The sequence below is a fragment of the Corvus moneduloides genome, chromosome 13 (genome assembly GCF_009650955.1).
Source record: "Corvus moneduloides isolate bCorMon1 chromosome 13, bCorMon1.pri, whole genome shotgun sequence".
Taxonomy (NCBI): domain Eukaryota; kingdom Metazoa; phylum Chordata; class Aves; order Passeriformes; family Corvidae; genus Corvus; species Corvus moneduloides.
In genome coordinates, this window is record NC_045488.1 from 3291115 (window position 1) to 3307854 (window position 16740).

The 16740-nt window shown below is 45.0% G+C and overlaps 1 protein-coding gene across 1 annotated transcript; it reads left to right on the top strand.

The window, feature by feature from the left end:
- Nucleotides 1-237: 237 nt before the first annotated feature.
- WHAMM (WASP homolog associated with actin, golgi membranes and microtubules) lies at nt 238-14264 on the top strand. Its single transcript, XM_032122899.1, has 10 exons — nt 238-912; nt 3790-3963; nt 5292-5442; nt 5930-6099; nt 6790-6955; nt 7900-8087; nt 9495-9581; nt 9666-9761; nt 10136-10649; nt 12952-14264. The coding sequence occupies exons 1-10, from the start codon at nt 253-255 to the stop codon at nt 13236-13238; spliced, it is 2493 nt and encodes an 830-aa protein (XP_031978790.1). The 5' UTR covers nt 238-252; the 3' UTR covers nt 13239-14264.
- The last annotated feature ends 2476 nt before the right edge of the window (nt 14265-16740 follow it).

Genomic DNA, 16740 nt, shown 5'->3' on the forward strand with positions numbered 1-16740 from the left:
CTGTGGTTGGCCCATCCTTGAAGGTGCTCAAGGCCAGGCTGGATGGAGCTCTGAGCAACCGGGCCTGGCGGAAGGTGTCCGCGCACACGGCAGAAGGGTTGGAACTCCACGATCCTGTGAAAATCAGGCTTTCCCGGGACCGCCCCTCTCGCACCTTTTACTGCAGCACTGTTTATTTTCCACGCCCGCCGTGAGGGCCGCCCCGGCCCCGCCTCCCCCTCGGTTCCGCCCTCTCTGGCCCCGCCCCCGGCCATGGTCACACCCCCGCTCCCGCCAATGGGCGCGGGCGCTGCCCGTGACGCGCCCGCGGCCCCGCCCCGCCCGCCGCTCGGTTTCTGTTTCGCTCCGGGGCCCGCCGTCGCCGCTGCCGCGATGGAGCCGCAGCCCGACAGCCTGGAGGGGTGGGTGGCCGTGCGCGACACCGCCTTCGCCGAGCCTCAGCCGCCGCCGCGGCTCCGCTTCCTCGTGGGCTGGAACGGCGCGGAGGGCGCGTTCGCGGTGACCTGCCACGGGCGGGCCGAAGCGGCGGCGCAGGCCCCGCAGAGCTGGGCCGGGCTCTTCTCGGCGCCGGCCCTGCGCGGCGTCCACCGGCAGCTGTCGGCCGTGTGCCCGCGCCTGGAGCCCGCCTTCCCCGAGCTGCCGCCCGCGCTTCCCGGCGCGGCCGCCGGCGGGCTCTGGGCCGTGCTGTTCCCCGGCGGCGCCGCGCCGGATGAGGCCGAGCTGCAGGAGCTGTGCCGGGCGCTGGAGCTCTACCTGGGCTGGGCCCTGGAGCTCTGCGGCGGCCGCGTGGTGCTGGACGCGCTCTTCGCCGCCGACCGCTGCTGCGACGACGAGTACTTCGAGAGCCTGCACGAGCTCCGCGGGAAGGCTCTGCGCGGCCACCTGGCCCGGGCCAAGGAGGCCCTGCGGCGGGTACGGGCCCCGGGGCCGGGCGCGGGGCGGAGGGGCCCGGGGGCGCGGGGCGGGCCCCGAGAGCTGCGGGGCCGGGGGCTGCCGGGCCACCCCCTGCGGACAGGAGAAGGGACCCCTCGGTGTAGGACCATCTTTATTGTTCGGTGCTGCAGCTCAGCTCTCGGGTGCAGCTGTCTGAGTCTCAGCTCGGCACCCCTCGCTCGCCTGAGAGTTGCATGATGAGCCTGGCAGCCACTGCAGCTGCGGGACCTTCATCGATCAAGGCAGATTTTCCAGGCTCACGTGAGCAAGGGTGGCCAGGTCACTGATAACAACTTGGTCGTGGTGTTGTCCAGTGTCCAGATTTGTGCTTACACAAACACTTTTTTATTGTCTGGAAGCCACCAAGTCAACTTTCTGAAGTACTGTCATCGGTCTTTCAAGTGCACCTTTATTAAGGGGGGAATAAGCCACCTCCGGGTGGGCATTCACTGTAAGGCACTGGGGCTCTTACTTAAGCTGCAGGCACTCCTAGAAAAACACATTGCTGAAAACATCCAGCAGTGTTGGGCAATGGGTGGAACAGTAACCGAAGAGGAGAATACAATCATGTGCTCATTTTCTAACCTCCCTGTGAAGGTCTCAGACTACATGTTTGCAGTAATGCTTGCAACTGGGGGATTCCCAGTCTTTTATTAGGACCAAACTTAGCCCTGGTCTTATAACAGTGGTTTGTATTAAAAGAAATTGTGTGTGGGTTTGTTGTTGTTTTTGGTTTTTTTTTTTTTTTAGTAAGTGTCAAATTTAGCCCTAATGATTGTATGAAGTAATGATAACGTTAGCACTTTCTTCCTTTGGTACTTGAAGTTTCTTCTTGCTGTAGGTGTGTTACTGGTTTTTTTTCCTCTTCTTGTAAGCATGAATTCAAGGGGTGGTGTGTAGTAACAGAGTTGCAGTTAGGACATCGGAATGTTGACGAGTTACAGAGACTTCAGGCTAACCAGTGTGTTGCTGCTGTTTCTTGCAGTACCTGTTTACAGTCTCTTTTTTCTGGCAAAGTAAGCTGAAAGGTATTTTATGAAAGTGATCGTGCTTTGGAGGAAAGTTATGACAGCTGACTTCAGCCTTCTGTTTCCTATTGCAGTCTTAACAGCTGTAACAGCACTACTTTTTCAGGAAGACACTGTTTTTAAAAACACAGCTTTAGTTTACATGAACATGTACCTTGTTGTATACAAAAGTCAGTGTCTGTCACTGACTGGAACAGTTCACAGCCCAGTTAGAAACACGTTCTAGCCACCACGTTCTTTTGGAAGCAGCATGAGCATGCTCGGCTGTGTGGCCATTGGGGCTTGGTGGTGAAGTACAACTTGGTGCCTCTGGTAGTTACTCTGCAATTTCCAGCTGTATTTTAGATATGGCTAAACACGTTGTAGAGTGGTGTTGTACTTGCAGGCCTAACAGGGACATAAATTCGTTATACTGCAGTCTAGACCAAGTTACAAGAGATTCAAGAAATAGACATTAAACCAACCTGAAGTACCAGAGCATCCTTTTTTCCTTTTTACATTCATGTCCTTCACTAATACTTCCCTTTTACTCACTCTAAGCATTCTCCAGGAGCAACATGAGCCTCACTACTTGCTTTTAGAGTGGAAATCAGAGAGTCAGCCTGTTGCATTTGTATTTGGCTTCCATAGTGGGGCAAAAGCAGACTGTGAAATTGCTGCAGGTGGGCCCTAGGTCTCTGTGTGAGCTACCATAAGCTCCTGGGGAGGCCTAAGAGGCTGCCACACTTACGGGATTATCAGAAATGTTGCAGTTCAGATTCCCTTGTTCCCCTGTCTTGTCCCTGCCAGGCCTGCAGACAGGGTGGGTGGGAAATGCCCTTGAGCTGACTTCCACTGATTTTTTTCGGGGGAAGTTCCTCCATATGTGGGAACTCTGCTGTCTTACCCAGACTCAGCTGGCGGTTTAATTTCAGTGCTTTCAGTTGCAACACAACCAAGCCTATTCTTTTAATGGTTTTTCTCACTGCTGGTAGCACACACACCCCTCCCATCCCCTTCCCTCTTTACGGAGCTGCAGAGCACACACTGTCCTTCCAGGAAGGTCTGTTTCTCAGTGGAACTTAGCTGTGTTCTCTCAGCCAGCTCACTCTATCCTGGCACGTAGAGCATGCCGTGGTCTCTGCCAGCTGGTGTCAAAGAAAAATCTTTGAAGCTTTGATTGGTGCCAGTAAACAAATGCAATTGAGGGGAAATGCCCAACTTTTTATTTTGTCATAGAAGGAAATAAATAGAGCATAGTGTATTGGAAAGGCAGTAATTCCCTGGAAGAATTATGCCTTACAAAGTGTAATACCATTAGAACTGAGGTTAGAATAAGCTATTATAAATTACACAAATGTTAAAGGAATTTAACTGCAGGGTGTTATCAGAAGTAAATGCCAATCTTTTTTCCTGTGCCTGAAGTCAGAAATTCTGGATCCAGAAAGTCATTAGCAGTCATTTAGTAATTGTGGAAGCCATGCAACAGCTAGTTTAAGAATACCTTGCTTGTCCTTCCAGTACACAGAATTCCCAAGATTCCCATTTATGTTTATAAAAAGCAGCAACCAAATCATCTGCACACAGTTACTAGAATGTTTCTGGTGGGCGCCCTGGGCAGGATGCTCCTTGCAGGCTCCTAATGGAATGTGCAGCAATTAGTGCCTTTAACAGTGTGGTGTTGGAGGTATTTTCAGCTGGGGTGGCTGCAGAATGCCTGGCACAGGGCTCCTGTGCATGAGAAGTCTTGGTTGTGGAAGGACAGGTCCTTCCCACCAGAGCCTGGCAGCAGCATCCAGCACACACGAATGCAAAGCAGCCGTGTCTGATTTACCTTTTATCCCGCTAGGTTCTGGAGCAGCATAAAAGTGCTGACACAATGGTGGCTTTGATGAAGGTTTATGAAGAAGAAGATGAGGCTTATCAGGATTTGGTCACCATGGCAACACAATTCTACCAGTATTTACTGCAGCCCTTCAGAGATATGCGAGAGCTGGCGACTCTGTACAAACTGGAAATCCTGGTAAGTCTGCCTTTACAAAGCAAAAGGCCAAGCTATGTAGTGGGGCTTCAGCTGCTCTTGGAGCAGTTTAAGCTCAAATCATGGAACATTCCCTACTTCTGTCTGTACCTGCTTTTTTATCCTCTGCCAAAGCTGCCAATCACCAAACATGACTGACAAATTCAGAGTTAGGGCAGAGCCACTCAGGATCTTGGAGTCCATGATAAGGGCTTGACTAGAACTGCAGCTGTCTTCCCACCAGTGTCCCCCTTAAAAGCAGAATATTCCCAGGCTCCACCTCCCTGGGGTTTACTCTCTGGGAGGCTGAATTTACAGTGATCTAAGTAGCCTTTGTTGTGCCACCTTCTGTGGGATTAGTTTGTGACACTGAGAATGTCATCTTCCAGGAATGCTGCTGCACCAGATTAACTCAGTTGTGGTGGTAGAGTGGAAGACAAACAAGATCTTCCCACTCAAAGGAGTTTTCTATTAGTGCTACCTGCTAGGACTGCAGATTAAAACATATCATTTGTCACTGTGTTCACTTTGTTTTATGTGCATCCTAAACTGGAAGCACATCCTGAAAGTTAAAATGCCCCTGGAAATGACAGCCATTTACTATTTTGATTTTCCTTAAATAGTGTGTTAAAATTAAAGTGAGCTGTTAATGCTCTCAAAAAGAGCAGTGCAGTTTTATGTTTAGATTAAGGTGCTTGGGTGCTGAAGGCCTAAAGCTGTGACAGTAAAATGCTCAGTGTACTTACTGTTCTGAAAGTTAAAATGGAAATTGGAAAGAATGAGGCAAAGTTTGTATTAAAAAAACCCAGCCCTGTAAGGGATATTTGGGCTCATTTGAAATATAATTCTTCTAAAAATATGTTTGAATACTAGGCTTGTACCCCTGTCTCCTTTGTGGACTTGAAAACATTCTCTTATGTTTCTTTTCTGTATCCCTGTCCCTGTGTGGAAGAACTGCCAAACTGAAGAACCTGCTGGTGCAATGTGCTGTCAACACGTGGGGGAAAAATAGAAGGGAACATTGCACGTAGAAGAGGGGGTTTGAGTTACTTTTAGTAACAACTAAAAACACTTGTGTTGGACATGATTTTAAAGATGATAGTTTAAAAATATTTTAAAGTAAATTAATCCAAATGTGAGGTCAGGATTGGGAGACAAAGGTCCTGAATTAGCCTAGAGAATAAGAAATAGGCATGAGCAGTGATTCACTTTGTGACAGGTGAGGGAAAGGTCATGTTTGCCACCATGCTTGAAATGTCTCCAAGTGTAGCATAGTGTGGCTGCACCTCTGTGGAAGCCACACGGTAACAGAGAATTTTGTGTCCTTGCAGAAATCTTTGCAGTATGATAATCTGGGGCCTAGAAGAGTAGCAGCTTTGCAGAAGGATGCTGAAGAATGGACTAAGCGAGCTGAGAGTGCTGTGTGCTCCATTCAGGATATCACTGTGAACTACTTCAAGGAAACTGTAAAGGCTCTGGCAGGTAATCAGAATGATTTACACAAAAGGTTGTGTAAATACCTAACTTAGGTGACTGAGAGCTCTTCTTACCTCTGTGCAGAACCTGAGGTTCAGGTGAGTGTCTGGCTTAAGAAAGAAGCACTTTATTCACTTAAGATTTGTATCTTTTAACCAATTTGGTTTACAGCTTGGATTTGGCTTGCCTGAGACGTGTGGCTGCAAACCTCTGCACAAAATCCATGGGCGCTTTTAATGTTTGGTGTGCAAGCCTCAAGGATTTCAGCATGGGAACAGAGTATGTTGCTGTGCAACTGTTAGGACATGTTTCCATGGTACAGTGAAGTATTTTACTTACATGTCTAAGATCACAAATTCAACCTGGTAATCTTGTATTTTCTAAAGCTTCAGAAATCGTTTAATAAGATTAGCATTTTTAATACTTCAGAAACACACAAGGGCTATTAGTACGCTGCATTTCTCATGTTTTGCTGCCATGTTTTAATCTACAGCAATGCACAAACAGATGGAACAAGATGAGGAGAGATTTGGTAAAACCACCTGGGCATCAGCTTTGCCACGACTAGAAAATCTGAAATATATGTTAGCAAAAGAAACCCTTCAGCATCTGAGAGCAAGAGAGTTGTGCCTGAAACAGAAGAGAACTGGCATTCAGAAACTCGTAAGACCTTACAAAGCCTCCTTTTGGGTCACTGTCCTTTGAAGGGCTGATCAAAACCTACCAAAATGGTCATGGGAGTAGGCTTTTGAAGTCTTTGTCTATGAAAAAATTTAGATTTTCAGCATGGTTTTAAGTTGTGGAAAATGCATGTCTGCAGTTTTTTAATTGCTCCTGCATGTTTGAGGACACTTAGCAGAGGTTAAGATACATGCTTTTACAGTTCAAGTATTATCTGAGCATTTGGGATATTAACCTTTGAAATTGTTAGGATTTTTAGGGAGATAAAGACCAGATATTATCTTCAGAGGACTCTGAAAAATAAAGATACTTATTTACTATTAATCTTTGATGCCATCTAAGTGCTGCTAGGAGTACTTGGTACTCATTTTCCAGGATTAGTGTACTGTACCATATATAATGGTTTTCAGGAGCAGTATTGTTTGTGCAGATTATGATGAAGTCTCTCCTGGTAAACTTAAGGTAAATTTAGGTAAATTAAGGTAAATTTTTATTTAGGTTAATAAGGCCCTCTGCTCTTCTGAGTTTCTGCTCCAAGCCATTTCTAATGCTCTATTGTTTCCATACCAAAGTAGCTGCCAGTTAGACCAGGCTCCTTACAGGCATTTGTGCATCCAGACGTGTTTCATGTGTGCATATGTTGGTACTAATGCTTTTTATTTTCTGTTACAGATGGAGAATCTTGGTGAACAAGAAGAGAACTTGAGTGTAGTGGAGGAGCTGGAAATACAGTATTATGAAACACAGCTGGAATTATATAATGTACAGCTTGAAGTATTGAAACATGAAGAGATGCTGCTTATTGTACAGTTGGACACTATAAAGAGACAGATTAAAGGTGAGAATAAAATATTATTTAAGCACATATTCAGAACACAGGATTGACATAGCTTGCTCTGTTTTCAATTAAAAAAAAATGGATATCACTGCTTGGGTCTTGCTAGTAGAAAGGACTGCTGTAAAACATTAATGCTGTGGCACCATCTGAGATTTTGTTTTTTGATTCATTAGACCCTAATTTGATAACACAAGTTTTAAAAAAAAAAAAGCCACACTGGTTGCTAATCTTGCCAGCAGCTGTGATATGTGCATGCCCTGGTTTAGCATGGAATAATTTGTATTGACAGTGCTTAACTGCTCTAATAGCTGTGCACAGAGACTGTGGATATCGTGAACCTGCTGAAATAGTCCTGTAATTCACCATAATCTGTTCTAATCTAACATGTAGAAATTACAAAATACATCCTGTAATGACAAAAAGAGGTGGTTATAGCTAGAATGGTACCTGAATACTACTATCTTCCAGTTTAAGTGTCTCTTTGTGACATATTTATACCTAATTCAGCACCAGTCCTGTTCTTACTTGTGCTTATGAGTTCTCTGTTACCATGTAGACTGTGAAGTAAACATTGCTGCTGCTTGTTACATAGCTAAAGTGCCGTAAGTAGTAAAATAAGACACCCAGTGTTGATCAGAACAGTCTTCCATTTTCCGGGAAAACTCCAGTTGGTGAAGGTAGGAGTTAAAACACAGGGAGACATTTGAAAGAGGAAGCTAAATAACAAATGCTAACAGCATAAATTTGATCCTGCAAAGCACCCCTGTGAGTAAGGTGACATGTTTGCATAAGACTGTGAAGGACCCAGCTTGGCTCTGGAGCATTACACTTACTCATAACTAACTCACTGCCTTCAATGGCTTTTAAAATGTCGTTAGCTCTTTAAATGTTTAAATAACTGTGGCAATTTTTGGTTTCTTAAAAAATGCCAAATGCCTTTTTAGAGAAACAGGATGAAGTTGTTTACTATGATACATGTGAAAATCCTGAGGAGCTCAAGGTCATTGAACAGACCATGGGACAACATTACGCTAACTTGTCAGCAATGACGGTGCTGAGGCAGAAGACTAAGCAGTTGGAGACAAAGCGTGGGACTGTCTGTGCGAGGAGAGCCTACCTCAGGAACAAAAAAGTAAATGCAGTCCTGGAGATGTGCATTTTCTTCAGCTAATGTCTTGACTCACAAGGGATGGACAGGAAGCCATTAGGGAAGTTTGGGTGGCGCGTACAAGATAATTCATGACTCAGTGCCAAGGCCTGCAAGCAGAAAGAGGGGCAATGGGATTTTAAGCCAGCTTTACACTCTATGGTGTGGTGCAGGTTTGTCTCTGGCTTAGAAAGAGACTACAAACTTACCTGGGTGACCCAGGTGTTCCCCCATCAGCTAGACCTTACCAGAGTCCTGTGGGGCCAGCTGGAGCTTTGCCCTAGCTGCCTTTTCCAAAGCAGCTGCAGTACAGGAGGAGACTGGCCTTCTATCAAGGAAGCTGCAGTGATAGGACAACCCACACACTGATACTTTATCTTTGAACTGAAGGAAGGGGAAACTTTTAACAGCTGCAGTTCTCTCTTCAGCCTCTCAGTTGTGTGCAAAGGGCAGTTTTTCCTTTGTTTCCCATTCAAAGCAGAACGCTAGGAAGACACAAGTTGACTCTCATGAACCTTCTCAGTGAGATGAGTTTACCTTACACCTGCAGTTCTGCTGGGGCAGAGTTTAGGTTCCAGTCTGTCTGACCTTTTATCCCTCAGGAGCCTGGACAAACTGGGAGTTACATTGGAAATGATTTGTGAGCCATCTTTGTCTCTTGCTTGCAACTACTTCCTTGGCACACACTTCTTTTGCTTCTGTTTTCATTCACTTAATTGCTGTCTATTGGTTGTATAACACTGAAGCCAAATGCCACATGATTTGCAAATGCCTGTCCAGCCATGTGGATAATCGCCCTCTGTACAGAGACAAAAAGCGACTCCCAGAGAAAATATTGAAGCCTGCAGCTTCTCTGTGGCAGTCGTTGCTAACAGAAAGTACCCTTGCTAGGCATTCATTGTGCTTCCCATACCTTTGCTTCCCTGGCTTTGTACTTGGGAGCTATGGCAAATAAGGGAGGGGGGGAAAAGTAGCTTTGTATTTTTGTAGTGCCCTGCTAGCTTCCTTCTTGCCTTCTTCCTCATGTCTTTGCATGAGCTTATGTCTTCTCTTCTTTTCATCTCCCTTTCTTCTTTTCTTTTTTCTCTTTTTTTTTGTTAACTAAACTGTAAGACAGAGGGATTGGGTCACATCTGGATACATTTTTGCTGCAGTATGAACAAAAATATGGCTGGTGAGGAGAACATTGGCTTTAGCCATGAAGGAGTCCCACAGACTTTGCCATCAGGGTCTCACAGCTGACACTAGTTGAGCTTAGCCATCTTTCTTGTTGCTGCCTAGCACTCAACTGTGGTTGCTATTTAGTGGCCTGTGCACAGGAGCTAATGGCACAGCTGGTGCACAGGAAATGTGAACTGACTGAGAGTTGCATGAATTCTGCTCTTCTCCCAGGATCAATGTGAAGCGAGCCATCGGCAGAGACTGCAACAGGCAGAAGAGAGCAGAAAACGCTTCCAGCAGCATCACAGCATACAGATAGTGAGTACCAAACAGCAGCCTTGGGCAATCTGGCAGCTGCTTGTTTTCACATACTAAGGCTCAGTTACTTGTGTTTTAATGCAGAAGAGAGACAAACAAAAAGAGGAGGAGAAAAAGAAAAAAGCTTGGATAAGCCAGGAACGTCAGAAAACACTGGAGAGGCTGAAAGCATTCAGGGAGGCAAGTACTGTGAACGACAGTAGTCCTAAATGGTGTCAAAACACGTCAGAAAGTAGCCATAGCTCACATGTGAGCGTGGTCCAAATCAGAGATAACCATTTGGATAGCCTAAAGTAGGATTATGTGTAATGAATAAAGAGGATTAAATCTGTTGAAGATACAGTTTCCAGGTGTGGAATCTGTTGCAAAGAATACAGGTGAGGAAATGACTTTGAAAGAAATACTTTGTCATTTAAATTTATTGAGGGTTGAATTTTCTGCTCGAATTGGTGAGTGGGTCAGGTCTGTGCTCTGTGGCTTTTTATGTCATTGGGGTTGATGTTTTGGCCAGTCCAATGGAGATGTGACCTCCTGCCTTATGATTTCTTTTTCAGAAATGTCCGGCTCATGTTGTTCTGAAAACATCTCATCCCCAGCCTCTCAGTCCCAAGTTGCCACGAGGCATCCCTCAGCAGACTGTGGTGCTGTCCCCTCCACCTGCACCGAGTGCGGGGACAGCCCCAGCAGTTCTGCCCCCTGCACCCTCACCGAGAGCAAGGGCAGCTCTCGAGCAGCCACAGAGCATTCTGCTTGTAGAAGACAAAGAACCAAAAGCTTTATGTCAGAATACCCCAGCAGATATCCCTGTCCAGATTTTTGTTACTGATGGGGACACAGAGGAACAAAAGCACAGCGAGGAATTGATGGTCTCTCCATGCTCACCACCTCTTCCTCCACCCCCTCCTCCCTTGCCCCCTCCTCCCCCACCTCCCCCCCTACCTCTCCAGTTAAAAACACCGTCAGCAGCAGAGGATAAACCACTGCCCCTCAGCTCTGATAGCCCCTCAGAAAGCCCTGCACTGCACAAACAGGATGACTCATCCAGGAGGTCTATAAATAATTGCATAGGTAAGTATGCTCACATCAACTGGTGCTTTTTTAATGCATTTCCTGTATTTTTGTGGTCTCCCTCCCTCTGCTTCTGGACAGGAATAATGTGTACTTCTGATCAAGAGAATGAGGCTCCTGGAAAGCTTAGTCTAAGAAAGTATGTATAATAGCACTGACCATAGCTCACGATGTTAAATGAGTAACAATGACTTGTGTGTCCTGTTTGAGACACTTCACAGGGCCCTGATGCTCCAATCAGAAGACCAATGTGGGTAAATTTGTAGCTGTACTAAGGCTACACTTCAGTGTTTATGATTTATGTACTACAGAGCTGGTAATTGAGCTGCTTGTGTTTCTATGGTGTGCACAGCCTGTGTCCACTTAAAATTTGCTTGGTTTCTAAATAAAGGTTTCCTAAGAGAATTCATGCAGAATTCAACCAGGATTTGAAAGGCAGGTGAATAGCTTTGGTGTACATTCCTAGGGAAGAAATTCTGCTCTGTTACACCTTTTCTTTGTTAGCAAGATCATGCAGGTGTAATTGAAGGCTGAACTCGACAATTGAAAGAGTAGTTTGAATGAGAATGGAGCTCAGCAGCCTCCCAAGGCTGCACTGGTTGCATCCTGCTAACAGGCTTATTTTTATCTCTAAGGCAAGTGGATATTTTGACTATGTCAGAGAGATTGATCTAAGTTGGAAGGCAGCAATTTTTTTTGTTGTTTTTCACAGTGGAGCTTACGCTAGAATGAGGAATGTCATTAAACGTGGTACATTCCTTTTCCTTTTCGACTCTTCACAATACATCCAAGCAGCCTTTGTATCCTGTCATTTAAGAGGCAAACCAGAGGCAGAAATACCAGGGGAAGTTCAGCGTTTTTCGTTCTTCCGAGCTGTGGGGAAGTACAAGCAGCTGAAGGGCTGAGACACAGTTGAGTTACCATGGCAAACTACTGTGCATGCAGTGCAGACTTCAGTGTGGGATATCCATGGGATAACTCTACTACAGATACTCTTAAGAAGCCTTGATTAGTAACAGGAGTGGTACACCAGAGTAGTCTGATTGCTGTTGCAACAGCCTTGCTGGTAGCTAATATTTACTGCCATTCACAGCCTAACATTGATGTCTTTTCATTATTTTTTGATAAGTTATTTTTTGTTTATTGGAGAGATCCGATTAGTTGTTTACACCTATTTCTTGAAGGAAGCCATCATATCAGTAGCCATAATAGTAATTGCTAAATTACTGCCACAGGAACTTACTGAAACAGCTTCATAAACATGTTGGTGTTAGTTATGGGCTACTCATGTCTTTGCATGTGAAAAGTCAGGAGGGGCTTCTTTTATAATTTGTTTGTCTAACTAATTTTTACCAGGCAGCCCATTTAATTAGTAGCCTTAAGACTCTCTTACTTGTAGGCTTAGTAAGACAATCTGGTGGATCTTTGCTTGATCCTTTTTATTCTCTGAAGGTAGCACAGGATTTAGCAGAACGTTACATTTCAAGTGGTTGATGTTAATCACATAACCTTGTGTGCACTGCGCATGGCAAAAATATTTCTGGCTGTGAGGCACAGATGGTCTGGCCCTATTGCTGTCCAGGGAAACAGCCTCCCTGTCTGACAGTCTGGAGCAAGCAGCAAAGAATCCAGCAGAAGGAGTAAAACACAAATTAGTGTGTATTAGGAGGACTAGTGGAAGCTCTCAGTATGGTGTCCTTCATGGTCTGAAGTTCAGAAACATACACCTGGGATCTAAATCATGTAAAATAGGAATTGTTTTCTAAGTCCATACAGAAAAGAGCTGCCTGCGTAGGGCCTGATCTGGCTCCCAATGACTTCAGTGGTGCACTTTCAAGCCCTTCTACTCAAATCCTTTCATTTTTCTCTTGGCTGAGCAAAAATGCAATTGACAGTCTCAGCAGGCTTCTGGGCAAGCTAGGAGGGATGGTGGATTGTTTATAACACAGAATGCAAGAGATCTTTTTGGTTCAGTGAAATATTTTTGAAAGCCCATAAAGTTGTAATGAAAAAGAGCATTGTCCTTTGTGTATAATTTCTTCCTTAGAGCACAACCTTGTATAATGATGAAGAAGCACTGGATTCTCAATTCAAGATACAAAAGCCTTAACTGCTTTTTAAAAGCAGTTCCAGAGCCTGCTGTTGCAGAGCTTGAAAGTGTCTGTGCCAGAACAGACCATTCTTTTTCCTGTCGCTAGCAAAGGTTAAAGGAAGAGCCCTGAACACTTGGGTAGGGCTTCATACCTCTTAAGTGTGATTGTCTCATTCATTCTTCTGGTAACAGTAGATTTATCTGTTGCAGGTTCCATGGATGAAGTTTTGGCTTCTCTGAAGCGCAGCGAAGTTCACCTTCGCAAGGTGGAGCAGCCAAACCCCTACGCCTCCGTGAAGGACAACATCCTCTCTGCCATAAGGCAAGGAGTTAAACTGAGGAAGGTGACTCGAGATACTGAGAGGGATGTCAGTAAAGGATCCCCTAATGAGCTAGAGAGAAGCATTAAGGCAGCCATGCAGCGAATTAAGAAAGTGTCTGCTGATTCTGAAGAAGAGGAGGACAATGATCAGAATAATGGAGAATGGGACAGCTAACCTGCATAGCAGAGTTACTGACTGCAACAGAGCATGTGCCTCATTTTGCTCATTGTATGAGACTGTCCCTTTCAAAATGAAAGAACTGTGTGATTGTGTGTGGTGTTCTCATAGTCCAAAATGTCTTGTAAAGTAAAAGAATCCTGTTGATTTTCTGTAGGAGTTACAGATTCATATTTTTGCATGAGAAATCATACTCCAAATTGTGCTTGCACTAATAGGTGTTCTGGCTCAACCATGTAGTGTTTCCACCACATCTGAAGATAGCTAAAATGCTGGATTGAAACATACATTATTTAGATTGTTACTACAGTAGGTAATGCTATCACAACGAAGTTTAAGGAGTGAAAAAATAACTGATAATCTCTTTTGTCAGATAAAAGTAAAGCAAATCTCTTGTGACAGAGGCAGACCAGAAAATTTAGCATGATCTGAAATCTTTCATTCTTACCTCCATTGTCCAGAAAATTCTTAAGCATTTTGCTTGTCTAATACAGCTCACTCTCAAATAACTACATGGATACTTTATTTATCATCATGTTAGAAGGTGTGCCCTTGTGGATGGCTTCATAATGCTGATTGGGAAAATCAGGTTCAAGTTTGAAATAAACACTACTGCAGTAATTACTGAAAAGTTTACTTCTTTAGCTGAAAGATTAAGTATAGAGAACTTTTAGATGGTAGATGTTTTTCGTACATCTACATTTACAAAGACCTGTTGACATGAAAGAAAGAGCCAAAATATTTCTACAATATTTTTCAGGATTTAGTCCTGTAATGCAGGGCAGCATTTTTCCACTGAGAACTTCAATACATGTTTATAGCTACTCATGAATTTAAATTACCTGATGGCCTTAAAAATGGCAGGTATTTACATTGTGCCTGGAAGCTGATATTTCAAAATTCAGCTACATTGAATTTAGAGACTGTTGCTATTTTGGGTAGATAGTGGCAAAAATTATTCAAGTTATTTTTTTGAAGTTTATACTGACCCTTAATAAAATATATCTTGACAGAAGAAGTGGATTCAGCGTGCTGTCATTTTAGAATGCTGCTGTGAACAGAGCATTATTTATACCATGTACCCTGGGCTTTGATAGTAAGTGGCAGCCATACAGCAACTGCACTCTCACTAATGGTGTATGTAAATGCCCTTATTTTCTCAAATATTTATGAATTGTAATTTGGTAACAAAATTGAAAATACAGTGTTTCAGTTCCCTGTTTTACTGTAGAGCAGCAGATCTTTTTGTGTTTAATCAGCACAGTAAATATGTATGCAGCAATTTTCATGCGAGAAGCAGAAGCAGCAGCTGGGGCTTCATTTTTTACTGTTCAAGCACCCTACTGCTCTTTGGATGTGAGAAAAAACAACCTCTCTTTGTCCGCTGCTATCAAACCAAACAGGGACAAAAGGAACATCAGCACAGGTCAGGTCTCAACTCTCCCAAGGAGCTACCTGTGGAGGGGAGCTGGGCACGATGGCAGTGTGCCCACAGCACCCTGCTGCCCCCTGCGTGGGGCTGGGCATGAGGGAGCAGGGCACAATCCACCCCAGATACTGAGCACTTGCCAGAGACAAAATCTTGGTCCTGTGAAAGCAAAGATTTCTTCCCCAGGGATACCCTGGGCAGAAGGGGTGCTCAGCCCTGAGGTGGTGCTGGGGCTGAGAGCTCTCCCAGGCCCTGCCCTTTAGTGCTGCAGTTATTTAAAGCTGAATAAGGGGTGCAGAGACTTGGCTGCCTCCCCCTGGCTGCTGCCTCCTGCCAAATGGCAGCACAGAGCCCTTTACTGGTTTGTGCTGTTGCTAACTGCAGTGCTAGGAAGTTGAACACAGCATTAAGTATGCAGAGAATTAAGTGAGTTGCAATTTCTCCAGCAAATCTTAGGGCTTTTGTGTGTTTAACAGCAGCACTTTTAGTCAGGAGAGGCCATCTGAGAATCAGCACCACTGGATGGTGATTTCTCCTGCTTAAGGGTTCCTTTTGTAACCATGTCTGAGGCTCATCTGGGTCTGATCTCATGTGTTCAACAGAGCTCTACATCCCAGGCTGAAAAATATCCTTAAAGCCCATTGAGAAACTGCTGAACCCACCTGTTTTCTGAAGCCCAGTTCGTTTGCTGGACAGCCAACGGGCCTGCTCTGTGGAAAATGTGCTGCTACAATTTTCTGGTTGGTCTAGAAGATTTCACCTCTATCAGGTAATCCTCACTGCCTGGTTCACTGCCAAAATTTAATGGATCCTACTCAGCAGAGTAGCTGCTGGATGACCAATTCTCCTGGATGTCGGAAGCATGGCCAAGGTAAACACCAAAAGCACTGGCATTAGCCTAAAGAGAAGAAGGTGAGAGAGCAGTTTTCAAATACATAAGAGGCTGCTGCAAAGAGGAGGGAAGTAATTTGTTCTGCGTGTTCACAGGGAGATAAGGGGCTTAAATTACAGCTGAAATGATTCAGGGTAATACAGTGGAGCAGAGAGTTGCAGGGACAGATTGCCTGGAAAGGTGGTGGAGTTTCTGTCACTGAAAATCTTTGTAAGCAGGTCAGATAAACACCCCGGGGCGCTGCTGGTATTGCTGACTGCTGTGGCAGGGAGAGGTTTGCAGCCCATGCCCAGCTGAGCCAGGTGAGCTCGGTGTCCTGCTGCCTTGAGGCTCAGTTTGCTCTGCAGGGAAAGCCATAGCTTGTTTTCTGAGAGATGCCCAAATGTAAGAACACTCAAAAAAAACGTTCTAAGCTGCCCTCAGATTTTTTTTTCTGTCTCTCCGTGATCATGACCACACTGGGCTGTGGAGGGGAGGGTGGATAGGAAACAGCCCCAGTGCCACAGGTTGATGAGGCACTCGAGAAAACCACCTGCAAGTGCCAAAAGGAGAGAGGCCTTAATGTGGATTTGAGCCCAGGCTTCAGCAGATGCCTTCTCAGCTCAGTATGTTTGGTGCAGCTGCTGGAGCCATGCACTGTCAGCAAAGTGCAAGGGCTGATGGACAAAATGGGACAAAGTGGACTGGTGGGTTGGCTTCTTGATGACCAGCTCTACCAGACCAGATTAATATTAACCTGCAAAAATGCTGGGACACCTTTTTGACATTAAATACCCTTCTCATACTACCTCACTCTGGCCTAGAAAATGAATCCCTCGGTGGGAATGGTCTGCCCTAATTGTCCATCTGCAGAAAACTGAATTTTTAAACTGAAAAAACACAGTTGTCTGGCTTTAAAGAGTTAATAATGCACAGATTTGCTGGAAATCCTGGTCATGAGGTAAAGAGATCGATTTCTATAAAACAGTATCACTGTGGCTTGTGATCTTTCTAACAATGATGAGGGAAGTCCAGACAGCAGCTGCCAGTATTTTTAGGGAGGTTTAATGTATTCAAAGACTACTTGGTCTGACTAAAAGAACTTCACTTTGCAGCACTAGTGCTTTGATCACAGCAAGAGAAGAGTTGTGGCAGCAGTGCTGGGGCACAGAGCATCTGGTAGTGCCAGTGCAGCCATG